This window comes from Netta rufina, assembly GCF_964035555.1.
Source record: "Netta rufina genome assembly, chromosome: W".
Lineage (NCBI taxonomy): Eukaryota > Metazoa > Chordata > Aves > Anseriformes > Anatidae > Netta > Netta rufina.
In genome coordinates, this window is record NC_140139.1 from 3,902,478 (window position 1) to 3,919,463 (window position 16,986).

A 16,986-nucleotide genomic window follows, 5' to 3' on the forward strand; every position below is an offset into this window, starting at 1 on the left:
AGCCTGATCCACCTGCTGGCTGTTTTGATGTCCTTCAGTGGCCTGACTCTTGGGCACATGAGCATCTACGTGGCATACCTTTACAAAACTGACTCGATTCACCTTCTCCCTCAGCAGCTTCTGCAATTCGTTGTGTAGGACTCCATACAGCAGCCTTCCATCTCTGATGCTTTCCCACAATACGACAGTACCCATCAGTGAACAGGGCATATTGCTTATCATTCTCTGGTAGCTTGTTGTACAGTGGGGCTTCTTCAGCACGACCCACCTCCTCCTCTGATGATATCCCAAAGAATTTGCCTTCTGGCCAGTCCATAATCACTTCCAAGATTCCTGGGCAACGGGGGTTTCCTATTCGAGCCCACTGAGTAATCAGTGCAACCTACTTGCTCCACGTAGCATCAGTTGCATGGTGTGTAGAGGGGACCCCTTCCTTTGAACATCCAGCCTAGTACCGGCAGTTGGGGTGCCAGGAGGAGCTGCGCTTCAGTACCAACCACCTCTGAAGCAGATTGAACTCCTTCATATGCTGCCAATATCTCCTTTTTGGTTGGAGTATAGCAGGCCTCAGATCCTCTGTATCCCCGACTCTAAAACCCTGGGGGTCGACCTCGAGTTTCCCCAGGTTCTTTCTGCCAGAGGCTCCAGGTGGGGCCATTCTCCCCGGCTGCAGTGTAGAGCACATTCTTTACATCTGGTCCTGTTTGGACTGGCCCAAGGGCTTCTGCATGACATATTTCCTGCTTGATTTGTTCAAAGGCTTGTCGTTGCTCAGGGCACCATTCAAAATCATTCTTCTTACGGGTTACTTGGTAGAGCGGGTTTACAGTCAGACTGTAATTTGGAATGTGCCAAAACCCCACGACACCTAGGAAAGTTTGCATTTCCTTTTTGCTAGTTGGTGGAGACATAGCTGTTATTTTGTTGATCACATCCATTGGAATTTGACGACGTCCATCTTGCCATTTTATTCCTAAAAACTGGATCTCTCGTGCAGGTCCTTTGACTTTATTTTGTTTTATGGCAAAACCGGCTTTCAGAAGGATTTGGACTATTTTCTTCCCTTTCTCGAAAACTTTCTCTGCTGTGTCACCCCACACAATGATGTTATCAATGTACTGCAGGTGTTCAGGAGCTTCCCCCTGCTCCAGCGCAAACTGGATCAGTCCATGGAAAATGGTAGGGCTGTGTTTCCACCCCAGGGGCAGCCGAATCCAGGTGTATTGGACACTCCTCCAAGTGAAGCAAACTGCTGCTAGAGGGATGGAGAAAAATGCATTAGCAATATCAATTGTGGCGTACCACTTAGCTGCCTTTTGATTCCAGTTCGTACTGGAGTTCTAGCATGTTTGGCACAGCACCCCTCAGTGGTCGTGTGACTTCGTTCAGGCCACGATAGTCCACTGTTAGTCTCCACTCACCATTAGACTTTCACACTGGCCATGTGGGACTATTAAAAGGTGAATGAGTCTTGCTGATCACTCCTTGGCTCTCCAATTGATGAATTAGCTTATGGATGGGAATCAGGGAGTCTCAGTTGGTGCGATATTGCCACCAACGCACAGTTGTGGTGGCGATTGGCACCCACTGTTTTTTGACCCTCATCAACCGCACAACAGAAGGGTCCTCTGAGAGACCGGGCAAGGTAGATAATTGTTTAATGCCTTCTGTCTCTAAGGCAGCTATGCCAAAACCCACCGGAACCCTTTTGGTTCCTTGAAATATCCTCTTCTAAGATAGTCTATGCCTAGGATGTACGGAGCATCCGGGCCAGTCACAATGCGGTGCTTTTCCCACTCATTCCCAGTCAGACTCACTTCAACCTCCAATACAGTTAACTTCTGGGATCCCCCCTGTCACTCCATAAATACAGATGGGCTCTGGCCCTTTATAGCTCGATGGCATTAGAGTACATTGTGCACCGGTGTCTACTAAAGCCTTATACTTCTGTGCGTCTGACGTGCCAGGCCATCGAATCCACACAGTCCAATAAACTCGATTGTCCCTTTCATCCCCCTGGCTGGAGGCAGGGCCCCCCTAACCCTGGTCAGAATCTTCTTCGTTTCTGTGTTTGAAGGACTGCCTGCTGGAAGTTGGAGCAGCAAGCTTTTCAGAGAACCCCTTTTTCCCGATGGTTTTCTTTTGCAACTCACACACCTGTGCTTCTAGGGTCATGGTAGATGTCCTGGTTTCAGTTAGAACAGAGTTAATTTTCTTCCTAGTAGCTGGTAGAATGCTATGTTTTGGCTTAGGATGAGAAGAGTGCTGATAACACCCCGATGTTTTAATTGTTGCAGAGCAGTGCTTATACCAAGCCAAGGACGTCTCAGCTTCTTGCTCTGTCCTGCCAACAGGCAGACTGGGGGTGCAGTAAGAGCTGGGAGGGGACAGACCCAGGACAGGTGAGCCAAACTAGCCAAAGGGGTATTCCATACCATCTGACGTCATGCTGAACAATATATAGGGGTGGCTAGCTGGGGGAGGGGCGCCGGACTGCTCAGGGTTAGGCTGGGCATCGGTCAGTGGGTGGTGAGCAATTGCATTGTGCATCACTTGTTTTTACACATTATTAGTAGTAGTACTATTATCATCATTGTATTATTATTATTATTATTATTATTATTATTATTGTTATTGTTATTACTATTTTCCTGTCTTATTAAACTGTCTTTATCTCAACTCACGGGCTCCACTTTCCATCTCTCTCCCCCGTCCCAGAGAGGGAGGGGGAGGGTGAGCGAACGGCTGCGTGGTGTTTAGCTGCCGGCCGGGTTAAACCACGACATAGATTTTCCATCCCATTTTCTCATGTCCTCTCCATGGTCACTTAGGTAAAACCACAGGGTGGCATGGGGTGAGTACCCACCATATCGTCTTCCTTGTGTGGATGAACACTTACCCTTGATAGCTGAGACACCGGTTTGTATGAGTGGGTAGGAAAATAATCTCTCTTCAAGTTGGTGGAACTTTTCAGACAATGTCTCAAAAGTATTCTCTTTTAGTTGGTGGACACTGGTTTGTTCAGGTGGGGCGGAAGATAGAATATCTTTATGTTGGTGGAACTCTTCAGAAAGTTTCTCCACAGCTGAGACGCAGACCTGTAAGGAAGAGGAGAGACTTTCTTCGTACTGCCGGAGTTGTTTAGCCACTTCATCCACTGTGGGTTCCTCATCCTCTTTCCAGGCCATTATTGCCAATGAGCTGGCATATGATGATGGTGCACTCCATACAAACTTCTGCCACATGGGTCGTGTACACCTGACTTCATCTGGATCTGTGGATGTTTGTCTGAGGTCTGGATCCTCATAAATCACCTCCCGTATGGCTAATTCCCTCAGGTACTGGATTCCCTTCTCCATAGTGGCCCACTTACTGGTAGACATACAAGTTCTTTCTTGAAGGGATACCTTTCCTTCACTGCTGAGAGGAAACGCCTCCAGAGGCTGTGAGGTCGTGCTCCATCTGCAATTGCTTTGTCAATGCCTGTGTCTCTAGCAAAGGATCCCAGCTGCCTGGATTCCCTGCCCTCTAATTCCACACAATTGGCTCCGGTGTCCCAGCACTGGAGCAGCCAGGTGACAAGCTGCTCACCTATTCAGTGACCAAAATCTATTTGCACATCTCGTAGCTCATGCTGGGATAGGCCTTCTGAAGTTATTGATGCTTTTGTGATATCTTCTTCTTCATCTTCCCGTTCATGTGATGGCCCATCCACTTCGGAGTAGCCCATCTTGTCATCGTCTTCCTCCCCAGTCTGAGTAGGAGTGTCTCTGTGTTCTAAACGAAATGACTTTTGCATCCGTTGTTTTATCTTCGCTACAGGGGCAACTTGCACCCAGCTGCAGGGCCTTTCGCAGGGATTGGAAGAACTGCAGGGCCTGTCATGGGCTGGAGCAGCTGTGGGGTCTGTCGTAGGGGTTACAGTGGCTGCAGGTGTTGGAGTGGCTGTTGGGCCTGTCATGGGACTTGGAGTGGCCACAGGGTCTGTCACTAGAGTTATAGTGGCATTGATTGCAGCTCAGTAGGCATAGGCCAGGCCCTAGCACGTTGCAGTGATTTGTGTCTCTGTGGTATTGCCAGAGTCATGACACCCCTTTTTCAAGCATTCTATCAGTATTTTAGGATTTTGCAGTTGTTCAGGGGTGAATTTCCAAAGCACTGGAGGTGCCCACTGCTCTAGATTCCTGCCTATATCCTCCCACGCTCCCTGCCAGTCACAACTATCCTGCCTCAGGACAGATCTCTGGATGAGATTCCAAAGTAGGTTTTTAACCTTAGACAAAACCTGAAGTGCATTCAGGAGATATAACAATAACAGCATGCTAGTCTGAACATCCCAAGGATATCCAACATCTTGGAGAACTATTGTAAGTATCTCAGAGGATAAGAGGGCGGTGAAGGAGAAAGGGAGAGTGAACAAGTAGGAAAAAATATCTTCCCCTGTCCCCTCCACAGATTGGCTCCCTGAAGAAAAAAAGCAATAGGTGTAATTGTTAATAGTTTCCAAGATATGGTTTCCAAAGTAGAGTTGATGACAGTGCTGAGTACAAATACCAGGTTAGAGTCATGACCAGAAATTTCATCATATCATAAGCCACTGTTGCACTGCACAGTACCATAATGATCTTAAACCAGGGCCTGGAAAGGATAAACAGCACAACAGGGAGCACATACAGAAAGTAACGTGCTATAATACTCAATTTCGAAAACAGGCACAGCAGACCTGAGATCAAAGCAATCAATGCTGTGACTAGCAACTATTAAGCAGGTCTAATACTTATACCAATTTTAGTTTAACACACTCTGGTCAGATCTGTCATTATCTCAACCCTTCGAGCCCCACGTTGTGCGCCAAAAGGACTGTTGAGGTTTAACCTGGCCGGCAGCTCAGCACCACACAGCCGTTTGCTCCCCCTCCCCCCTCCCTCTCTGGGAATGGGTAGGGTGTCAGAAAGAAATGTAAACCTGTGGGTTGAGATAGAGACAGTTTATTAGGACAGAAAAGAAAGGGAAATGATAATAATGATAACAGTACTACTACTACTGTGTACGAAACAAGTGATACATAATGCAATTGCTCACCACCCGCTGACTGATGCCCAGCCTAACCCCGAGCAGCCGGCCCCCCCACCCTGGCTAGCCACCCCTATATATTGTTCAGCATGACATCAGATGGTATGGAATACCCCTTTGGCCAATTTGGGTCAGCTGTCCTGGGTCTGTCCCCTCCCAGCTCTTGCTGCACCCCCAGCCTGCCTGCTGGCAGGACAGAGCAAGAAGCTGAAAAGTCCTTGTCTTAGTGTAAGCACTGCTCTGCAACAGTTAAAACATCAGCATGTTATCAGCACTCTTCTCATCCTAAATTCAAAACACAGCACCCTACCGTCTACTAGGAGGAAAATTAACTATCCTATCTGAAACCAGTTCAGTATGCAGTACTGAGTGATTAAGAGAAAGCAGAAGTGTGCCACAGGATGCAATTCGGGACACATCCCTGCTGGAATTGCTTTGCTTCTCAGTTGCTAATCTGTGCTTGCCGAAGTGTTTGTAAACTTTCATTTGGAAAGGAGTCAAGGAACTTGGGTTTTGTAACGTCGCCTTCCCGTCTGTCTTTCCACAAATGAATTTATTGAATGAGCTTGATTTTGCTGTTAGAAACATACTATAATGGTGATTGATAATTGTATCAAAGTGATTATATTTGATGGTTATGTCTTCAAGACTCTTTATTCTTGAAACATTCCCTTTATTTGTGTTTCAGACAGCTGCAGTGCTATATATAAATTAAAGAACTATATAGGCACAATAGTTCTTGATGTTTCTGTTTGGTACTATTCCCTCATTTTCAGTTTTAAGTGCAGGTCTGGTTGTCCCCCTCTCTTCTACCCCATGTTAAAAAGGGAATGGTAGAGCAAGAAAAAAGACTTTGAAAGGTACTGGGAAGATTGCTTTTATGGGATGTAAGGAATAAGCAAAGTATCACAGAATCACAGAATTGTAGGGGTTGGAAGGGACCTCATGAGGTCATCGGGTCCAACCCCCCTGCCAAAGCAGGTTCCCTAGAGCAGGCTGCTCAGGTAGGCATCCAGACGGGCCTTGAATATCTCCAGAGTAGGACTTCGCAGACTGCAAAACAGAGGGTTGTGGTAGACATCTGTAAAGTTTCTAGCGAGAAAGTTCTGTGGGGAAATGAGTTCATCACTCATGCAAATATGAGTGAGGGGATATTAAATCAGTAAGTTATAGGTTCAGAACGAATGTAAGGAAGTGGTTTTAATATATGAAGTTAACCTGAGAAACTCTTTACTTAAGGTCTTGTGGATGCTGAAAATTTATATGTGGGGTGTTTTGACAAATGTATTCAAAAAAAATCACAGGAAAAAAAAAAAAAAAAAAAACAACAAACATAACAACAAACTAACTAACCAAATTGAAAAACAATGCTGAATGAACAAGGCTGGTGAATTATGTAAATTGTTTGGCTCAGGAAGTGTCTGAGCTACAAATGGCTGAAGATCAGGATTGTGTCCAGAGGAATGGTGTTGTGGTTTCAACTCTTATACGTTTCCACAGACTTTGACGGTAGTCAATGACAAGATTGTATGTAGATCTACTTCTCGGCTTCATTCAGCACATAAATTATTAGATTCATGTGTAGCAATTCAACTCGTTTGCAAAGTGAAAGTGGATTTATCACTTGTACTTCTGTTCCTGAATTCCTTTCCTTTTCATTCTTTCAGAGCAATGTGCACATGGCAAAAATGTGGAGACCAACACCAAATTAAATCTAGCGAAACAGAAATAAAAGTGAAAGGGGAAAACATGAGGTTTTAATTTTGGATTTAAAGTACCTGACAAGGAACCTTTCAAACATTTCCTGGCTACGTAAGAAAATAGAGCAGTGTGCCTTTTTCGTAAATATCAGACTAGTCCAAATTGTGTTTGTGATAGCCTATTTTTTATCTTAAAAAGTTAAGAAGAAAAGATATCTGGAAGAAAATGAGCTTCTGTAACCAGAATTGCATATCTAAACATTTTCTTGTTTTAAAACCTTAGCACAGTTGGAAAAGAACATATTTGAATTTGCTTTGCCAGAACTAGTAAGGATGTTGGTTTTTCTAAAACAGGAATGTGATTATGGGAGTTTTGAACTCCCAGTGTGTTTTACTGGAAACAGAAAATCTCCCCACCTGCTTTCTTTTCTGGAATGAATGCTGGAGAAGTTAACTGTAAAGTGACCAAGTGATGCCAATGTGAACCTAGTTGACTGAGATGTGCTGGAGAGCATAAAAGGAAACAACACATGATTGAACAGTGTTAAAATATTAAAGAAAACAAAATCTTTTAAATATTTCATCACTTAAAATTATGGCATTGGATAGGGTAGTAGCAGGAATATTAATTGGAATCAACTTGAAGCATAGCTCCCCACTCTTGGTTTCCTGGAACAGAAATGAGTAAGCATTTGATAAAATGTTAATGAATTTGTTTTGACAAAAAGCATTGACATGGTTTTGTGAAATTAAGGGAACCCACTGAATTTCAAGTTCGGGATTAATTTCCAAAGTGATCTGATACAGACAAATCTTTGCTGGCTAATAGTCTTCTAAGACTTGTAACGTAAACAGTGTGATTTCTTTTACAGTCAAAATACTTTAAAGTTGTTAGAGATTCTTAATGTTGCTTTTAGCTGGTAATTTATTGTGCAGATGCTGGTACATCATCTTATGTAAGCCTCACTTGCTACAACCATCTTCCGCTTTATATGCTAAGGTCATTCTTTGGGATTTTTGAACTTGAGAGGCTGGGAAGGCTTTACCTCCTTTCATGCTAGCTATTCTAGCTGATGTTTCTATATCTGATGTCTGCCTTAGTCAAACGTATTGCTGCTTGTCTGTTTCTGTGGTTTGCAGCTCCTCATTTGTTTCATAGCTGAGCTTTTCCAAAAAAATGTTGTCCTCTGTTGTGTGCTCCATTAATAAATGCTGCACTGGCTTCTGTCTTTGTGAGTCTGAGTGCTGCAACCCCTTTATGCCATGGACTAGCTCCCCAGGTTGGGGATATCAGCTGGGTGAAGGAGAGGCATGAGGCTCCAACAGGAGGTTCAGAGCCTGAGTTAGGATCAGTTGGTACAGTGGGGTTTGGGGGAATTACATTTATGGCTAAATACACAGCCCCATGTTGTGCCCTCAGTGAAGAGGGCTGGCAATTGCTGGATGGCAGCTGGTGTTACCTCCTTGCTAACCTCTCTCCTTTCTCCAGCCAATGGTGAAAAGAGAGCAAATAGAGGAAAATGTAGAGATAGCAGGCCTGGCCTATTGTCAGGCTTCAGTTCTGTGTTCCTGTTCCACAAAAATACCATGTGTGCCTGGATGGAAATCCTTCTGCAGATTTTCAAAGCTTCCCTGTAGCTAGCAGTATCTTGTATAGAGTATGGGTAAACTCTGACAAAATGTGGATAAAGCTATCCTGGTATCTCAGTGCTTCTGAGAAGTCCTTAAAAATGTAGGTAGGTAACATTTTAAATGACAAGAAATCTTTCAAAACTTGCACAGTGAACTAGGGCAAGGGGGAGAACGAGTGGTGAGCAGAAGGAAAGGAAAGTCATTAGAAAAGGAACTTCCCGAACTGGTTTTACCATGTCCTGGAACTATTGCTCTAACTCATTTTAAATAGTACCCTGAAAATAAGGGGTAATTTTGATCCAATTTCAAACTGCCTATGCTAGGTAGTTCTGATGTTTGGACAACCCGTGCATTGGGGATTTAAGATTATAATATTTGTATTCTGGTAAACTTGTAGTTGCTTTCTAACTTGTAATTACTGCATAATTTTGTCATTAAAATAGACATCGCTTTGTTCTCAGTCTGCAGCTCTTGACCTGCTCCTGTCCTTGTAATATGAAATCATAGTTCTCAAAGAAAACCAAACACACAACTGGAAAGGCCTCAGATATTGATATCCTAAAAAGGCATAAAAATAAAATCATTATAGAAAATGATACATGTAAGAAATTAGTTTCTAGAGGCTTATGTAGAGCTGTACTGTATGGATGGTTAAGTAATAAAATCTAAATGCCTTGTTGGTGCTAAGCTGCATGCAGAAATAAAGCCATTCACTGGAGCAAGAAGCTTGTGAACTGAGGCTGGAATCAAAATTTGGGACAACAAATTTTTTGTTGTTTAAATAGAAAGAAATTTTTGCGGGTGATAATGGGAGTTGTTTGAGTAATCTGAATTGAGTAATTTTCATGTCAGTGACTACAAGTAAGGGGCAAATGCAAGGAATGTGTGGTTGCAGGCAGGAGAAAGTGCAAGAAGGTAGAGGTGGACAAGGGAGTCTGATGGAAAGAAGGAAATAAATGGTGTACTTAAATTTTCTTGTCACCAACAAGGAGTGACAGAGAATTTCTGGAGAGACCAGACCATGCATGAGGGCTGGGCTGTTAGAGCTGCTTAGGCAAGAGTGAGAAATTAGAGACAAATTTTTGAACAATGGCTACTGACTTGGCAATGGCAGCCTCATTTGGGATGAGGCTTTAGGTAAGTCCTTTTGTTAGAATTTTGAGCTACTTCTCTAGTTACAGAAAAGCCAGCAAAGAATGGAAGTACTACTGAAACGTGCAGCGAACTGTGACTTGCGTATGGTAGGGAAACATTCTCCTGTGAGAAAATTTGGGAAGGAAATATATTTTACTGTGGTAGTTTACTTCAATCATAGTATTTTCTAATGTGACAGACTAGTGACCGGCTCCTTTTCTGCTGTTGCTGTTAAATGGTGTTTTCTCTCCTAGGGTTTGGACGTGGCAGAGGGAGAGGAGCGGGGAGGTTTTCAGCCCAAGGCATGGGGTAAGAAACATACAGAGCACAGATTTCGGAGAGGGTCAAACTCAGTGGCAAGATTATTTGCCACTGTATGTATTCATATTGCTGTATGTATGAAAAAATCACTACAGATGCAAAAATTCATATATCCGTTAGATAATAACTGGATTACTTCTGTCTTAATCCAGCGTTTGACTGGATACATCTATAGAATCCTAATCTAAGTTCACTTGATGTTAATGTGTCAAACTTGGAAGAACCCATTTGTACCTATCAGTAACAACCACAGCTGAGCACATAAACTAATGCTTTAGAGGATGGGGAGGAGATAGGTATGCTGTTAACTGCATTTTCAGGAATTCTTATTTTGGTTCAGTTTCTCTACAGTTTCCATGCTTTTTTCTTCCTTCTTTTCTCTTTTCTTCTTTTTATTTTTTAATCCGTGTCTGCTCATAGAGGAAAAAAAATAATCTTTGGAAACCAAAACTTTTGTTTTGTTCAATGAATGACCCATGTGTTCTCTTCCATTTCTTAACTTTTAAAACTCTAGGACATTTAACCCTGCAGACTATACGGAGTCTTCTGCCACTGATGGCTTTGAGACAAAATCAGAGATTTGGGAGATTGGTCAGAATGATGCAGATGATGGAACTGGTAAGATGCTTCCAGAAGTGGAAGGATTGGAATGAAGACCTGTAGCAAATGGCAGTTAAAATAACTGTTCTGTTAGTATTCAGATACCTTCTGAAAATGTGAATACATCTCACATGGCACAGATAGTAGTTCATTTTTATAGCTTAACTACTGCTGAATTGCAGAGCGCATGCTGTAGCTCAAGTGACTCTCCGGTTAAACTGAGGGGAAGGCAATTTGCAATTTTTTGTTTTAGTACTAACAATCCCTTGAAAGTCAAAGGGTTATTGGAAGAGTTATTGGAAGAACCTTGTATGTAGAGAATTGTTTAGATATCTTAAGTGCTGCTTAAGATTTCACCTAATTGAAGTTAAGATTGCAAGTACCACTGAAAATGATTGGTTCACAGGCATTGAGTAGTAGGATCTGAATGCGTAAGTAGAAAAAGAAAAAGGAAAATCTGTTGATAAATATAAATCCACTTTGTGACACTGCAATGACTGTGGAAGCTCTACTTACACAACACATGAACTTGAGCATGTGAGTTTCTGGGATGGAGGAGAGTTCCAAGATCTGGTGCCTTTGAAGAGAATTATTAACTAAAACCTGAGTAGGCACTTGAACAGAAGCCAGAAGAGCAGTCTGCCTCTGAAGATAGAGGCAGCTGTATGTTTCTACATGGAGTTTCAAGTATGAAGCGTGCACTCCTGGCTAAAGGCAAGAGACAAGATGGTCTGGAAAGGAACCACTTCACAGTCATTTCATGGTGATTCAGAAATAAAGAATGTGACGTGCTTGTCTGTGACTTGGAAAAACAAGATTGCTGCTTCTCATAGTCTGTGGCAGGAGAATAAGACCAAGGGAAGCCTGTGCCATGATGGAGAAATTAATGTATGTTATCATTCACGCCTGGAAACCATTGACTGACAGGAGAGATTTCTTGTTTTTAAAAACCCAGTAGAGTGACTTATGATCTTTTCATTCCTGAAGCTAGCTGAGATGATTTTTTTCACAACCTCCATGTCAAGTGTGGAAGGAAAAGACTGATATTGGAGGCCATCGTGTGCTTCGTAGAGCACTGCAGTGAACCTCTTGAGGTGCAGCTTTCTAAACTTCATAAAAGCCATTTTTCATTTAACCGGAGAAGGCAGTAACAGGCTCAGAGTTTAGGTGGTCTTACTAGGCAGCTGTCTTGTCACTTGAGAGCTACTACTGCCTGGCAATCCAGTGTGGGAGAGTGGCACTGAGGACATTAATGGTCATTGGAAGGGGAGCTCTTTTTGCATCTTTCCGGGGAATTGCATTTTAAGTGATGTGGTGGTGTAGCACAAACAGGAGCATGCCTTTTACTTTCACTCATGTTAGTTTTTCAAATAAGTTTATCAGGTAAGGAGTTAGAAGAGCAGCTAATGACTTGAAAATACCCTTAAGAATACTGATGCTGATGTTTGCTGTATGGTAGCAGAGGACAAGATGTGTTGTCACAAGTATAACAGAAGCAATAAAGTTGACTGACTAAAGATATTCAAGAAAGGCATGAGGACGCTGGAACAGAGGTAGAAAATTCCCTGGTTATTTATTAATGATCACAGTTAGGAGGCTGTGGTTTATAAACGACTTTGGCTTGTGCTCTGCTTCCTAAGTGAGCTTGAATGGTGGTGACCCTCCCTGTGAACTGTATAGCCTTTGTACATGTATGCTGCCTCCTTGCAACCTGTTCCTCTTGTGGGCATCTCCTCAGTCTTCAGTAATGGAAGAATTCTGCCCAGGAGTAAGAGTGGGTGAAGCTGAACAGATCCCTTGGAGAGAGTAAATGTGTCTACATGAGGAGGTTTGCTGTAAAGGAAATCAGTGGAAATTAAAAGCACACCAGCCTGTGTGTGTACAACTTGTTTTTTGATGACATGTCCATTTTTGCTGTTAGGCCCTACGCATATTAGCGAGAACTGCATTGGATTTCAGTGAAGCAACTTAAGGCATGTATGGGATGTTGGGGAGTGTGAGGAGAGGTTTGCTTGGCCTAGTTGGCTCTTAGGTGTATGAGTGTGGGGAGTTTCCTGCGATATAGGGGTGTTTGTCAACATAGGGAATTTCCTCCGTAATAATTCGGTGAGTGGAAACGTAAAGTAGATGAATGTGAATGTTCTTTATGGATGTTAAGTAACTTCCTGCTGCTAATTTTCCTTTACTTTCAGTGAGTGTAAAGGCACTATAACTGACAAAACAAAGTCAAAATGCCTGTGTATATGTATCAGTATAGGGAGAAAATTTTATTTTGCGGTGTTTCTTCTTTAGACAAGTGTTGGTCCCATATCTTTTCATCCACAATGAAAGAAACAAAATTAACGCATTCTTGTTATGTGGAGGATTAATGTCTTCTGTTTGCAATTTCATTAAAAAGGAGGTAGGGTGCAGCTACCTGGAAAAACTAAGCCAGTTTTGCATATTAAAATGTTTTCTGAAGACAGAACTCCACAGAGAACTTAAATTTGGAGAATGAGTATTTACAAAGTATTTCCTCTTTAAGCCAGTGCTGGGAGAGGATTAACTTAAAAATTTTCAATTAAAAACAAACACATTATTTGCTTCCAAAATGTTGCTTCCATGTGTGTAATTGTATTCCAAATAATTCAGCATCCTAATTCTTATAGAAGTAATGTTCTACAGAAAGGTAAAGGGAAGGGACAAGTGGAAGGAAACAAAATGACCAAGTCTTATCCAAAAGGGATTATACTTGAACAATTCATTTGATGCTTTTTTAGAGGCATGCTGAGTTTTCATTCTCTTACTTTTTTTTTGTAATGCCCAAGGCAATGGGAGATCCTGAACAACAAATTGCACCAGTTCTTAAGAAAATAAATGAGGATGGAGGTGCTCACCTCTCAAAGTAGACTAAAAATGGATATTGTATTGTGGTAATTTACTGTTACCTTGACTTTGATAGTGTTTCATAAATTTCACAGAAAAACTTTATTCATATCATCTTGGTTATGAGCAGCCTGCAATGACTCTGAAACTGAAGAATGACAACCAAGAAAGAAAAAAATAAATTATAGTGTATCTGTCAAGGGGGAAGAAGGGAATTGGGTAGCTTGGAAGTTGCAAGGAAGCTTTTTTTTTTCAGGACTGCTGTAGGATTCAGAAGGAACGCTTAAAGGAATCATTCAGATCTTTCAAAGATATAACCCAGAAGAAAAGGATTAATATATTATACTTATTAATACAGAAGTTTGAGATAGACCAAAATAAAATAATTTGGGGGCAAATACATATGGCTGAATAAAAAAAGGGGAGGGGGAAGTGACAGGAAGTGAGGAATTGGAGGAAAATAGTTGAAGCTGTACCAGAACCGTATGTTATACTTTATTGGCTTGATGACTTTCTGAAACTGAACTTTTTGCAGAAGAAAACATGAAAAGGTCAGAGATGGGAGTGTATGTTGAAGCTGATAGACAAGGATCCTTGAAAACATAAAGCATAATTTCAGTGGAAAACAGAACTGTTAAACAGTAATACTTTGCAAGGCATGGGGTAAAGGTTGGGAAGAGGATTTATGGAGCTACAATAATACCAAGGTGGATTATGGACAAAAAGGAAATTGTTAGACTTGTGGCAAGATCAGACTTAAAGCCTGTCAATGCCAGGAAGCTGTTAGCAATGGGGATTTAATTCAGAGAAGAGCAATAAAACATCTGACGTTGGAAGGATTGATTTTTGGAAGGCAGTGTGTTAATAAGTGACAATGATGAACTTAGCCTGGGTCAGCTAATTAAAGGGTGATGGGTTGTGTTCAGTATTTGAAAGGTGTGAATGCACAGAAGTGTAGTCATGAGTAGAAGCAACAGGTAAGTGTTAGGAAAATGTCCCAGTGTTATTCCAAACAGCTCCAGTCTCCAGAAGGTGTGGTGAGAAATGCAAGGGGCTCAGGTGTGCTTTGCCAAGGCTTTTCTTTCTTTGTTTTACCAGATTCTGAGCTCCGTTGGGGAGCTCTGGCACCAGTGCAAGGTGTGTCTGCTGCAGAGATCACAGAATCATAGAATTGAAGGGGTTGGAAGGGACAACAAGACATCATCGGGTCAAATCTCCCTCTGCCAAAGCAGGTTCCTTAGAGCAGGTTGCCCAAGTGTAGGCATCCAGACAGGCCTTAAATATCTCCAGAGAAGGAGACTCCACAACCTCCCTAGGCAGCCTGTTCCAAGTGCTCCATCACCCTCACCGTGAAGAAGGTCTTTCGCATGTTGGTACAGAACTTCCTGTGTTCCATCTTGTGACCATTACGCCTTGTCCTGTCCCCACAAACCACTGAGAAGAGGTTGGCCAAATCCCTCTGTCTCCCACACCTCAGGTATTTATACACATTGATGAGATCCCCTCTCAGTCTTCTTTTCTCCAGGCTGAACAGACCCAGGTCTCTCAGCCTTTCCTCATAAGGAAGATGCTCCAGGCCCCGTATCATCTTTGTGGCCCTCCGCTGGATTCTTTCCAGGAGATCCCTGTCTTTCTTGTACCGGGGAGCCCAGAACTGGACACAGTACCCCAGGTGAGGCCTGCCCAGGGCAGAGTAGAGGGGGAGGATCACCTCCCTTGACCTGCTGGCCACACTCCCTTTTAATGCATGCCAGGATCCCATTGGCCTTCTTGGCCATGAGGGCACACTGCTGGCTCATGGTCAACCTGTCGTCCACCAGGACCCCCAGGGTCCTTCTCCTCAGAGCTCCTCTCCAGCAGGTCGTCCTCCAGCCTGCACTGATAGATGCGGTTGTTCCTTCCCAGGTGCAGGACTCTACACTTGCTCTTGTTAAGCCTCATTTGGTTTCTTCCATGCCCAGCTTTCCAACCTGTCCAGGTCTCATTGAATGGCAGCACAGCCTTCTGGCGTGTCAGCCACTCCTCCCTGTGTCATCGGCGTACTTGCTGAGGGTGTATGCTATTCCCTCATCAAGGTCGTCGATGAAGATGTTGAACGATACTGGACCCAGCACCAACCCCTGGGGAACACCGCTAGTCACAGGCCTCCAGCCGGACTCTGTGCCGCCGATCACCACCCTCTGAGCTCAGCCAGTCAGCCAGTTCTCAACCCACCTTACTGTCCACTCCTCTATCCCACACTTTCTCAGCTTTGCTAGCAGGATGTCGTGGGAGACAGTATCAAAAGCCTTGCTAAAGTCAAGGTAGATGACATCCACTGCTCTCCCCCCATCCTACCCAGCTGGTGATGCCATCATAGAAGGCAACGAGGCTGGTCAAGCACAACTTCCCCTTGGTGAATCCATGCAGACTACTCCTCATAACCTTCTTCTCTTCCAATTGCTTGGAGATGGCATCCAGAACAAGCTGTTCCAACACTTTTCCAGGGACAGAGGTGAGACTGACTGGCCTGTAGTTTCCCGGATCCTCCTTGCCCTTCTGGACAACTGGAGTGACATTGGCTATCCTCCAGTCTTCAGGCACATCTCCTGTTCTCCAGGACCTTTCAAAGATGATAGAGAGCGTTTCAGCTATCACCTCTCCCAACTCCCTCAGCACACGTCGATGCATCCCATCGGGATCCATGGATTTATGTGCATTGATCCCACTCAGATGCTCCCAAACCACTCCCTTGTCAACCAGGGGGGATATCTCCATTTCCCAGACCCTTTCTCCTCCTGCCAGGGTCCAGGAGTCCCAGGGGGGAGTCTTTGAAGCAAAGATTGAAGCAAAGAAGGCATTCAGTATCTCCGCCTTCTCAGCATCCCCCGTTACCAGGACACCCTTCTCATTCAGCAAGGGACCCACATTATCCCTAGTCTTCCTTTTACTGTTTACACATTAAAAAAAAAAAAAAAAAAAAAAAAAAAAAAGACATTATTATCCTTTATCTCAAATGCAAGCCTCATCTCTAGGTGGGCCTTAGCCTTCCTCGTCGCGTCCCTGCAGGCCTTGACAACACTTCTGTACTCCTCCCAAGAGGACAGGCCCTTTTTCCACATTTCATAGACCTTCCTCTTCCTTTTGATCTTATCGATGAGCTCCTTGCTCATCCACGCAGGTCTCCCACCCCCCTTCCCCGATTTCCTACTCTTTGGAATGCACCGATCCTGATCTTGGAAGAAGTGCTGCTTAAATGTTGCCCAGCTCTCACAAGCACCCTTGACTGCTAGCAACCTAGCCCATGAGATACTCCCAAGCAGGTCCCAGAAGAGGTCGAAGTTGGCTCTCCAAAGCTCCAGGGTTGCAATCGTACTTTTTGCCTTACTTCTTCCACCAAGTTCCATCTTAAACTCCACCATCTCATGGTTGCTGCATCCCAAGCTTCCCCCAGCCTTCACATCCCTAACAAGGCCATCCCTGTTGGTAAGAAATGGGCCTTGCTCTGGTCAACGTGAGACAAATCCAGGCAGGGCAAATATGGGGATGAATTTCTTTAAAGAAGAAATATCAGAGGAAGAGATTGTGTGCTGGTCAGGAGAGGGGAAAGAAAAACTCTCTCAAGAGTCCTGTTCATGAGGCTTTGCGTCCTTTCCATTATTTTTGTGGAAAGGGGTGGGTT

At 43.5% G+C, this 16,986-nt stretch overlaps 1 protein-coding gene across 5 annotated transcripts in view; it reads left to right on the forward strand.

The window, feature by feature from the left end:
- Positions 1-16,986, forward strand: part of LOC311220826 (ubiquitin-associated protein 2-like) — a 114,500-nt gene that overhangs the window by 49,497 nt on the left and 48,017 nt on the right. For all 5 annotated transcript variants that reach the window (XM_084304455.1, XM_084304456.1, XM_084304452.1 and 2 more), the window contains exons 7-8: positions 9,794-9,848; positions 10,375-10,478. In XM_084304455.1, coding sequence (XP_084160581.1) covers positions 9,794-9,848; positions 10,375-10,478 — 159 coding nt within the window. The remainder of the gene's footprint in view (positions 1-9,793; positions 9,849-10,374; positions 10,479-16,986) is intronic.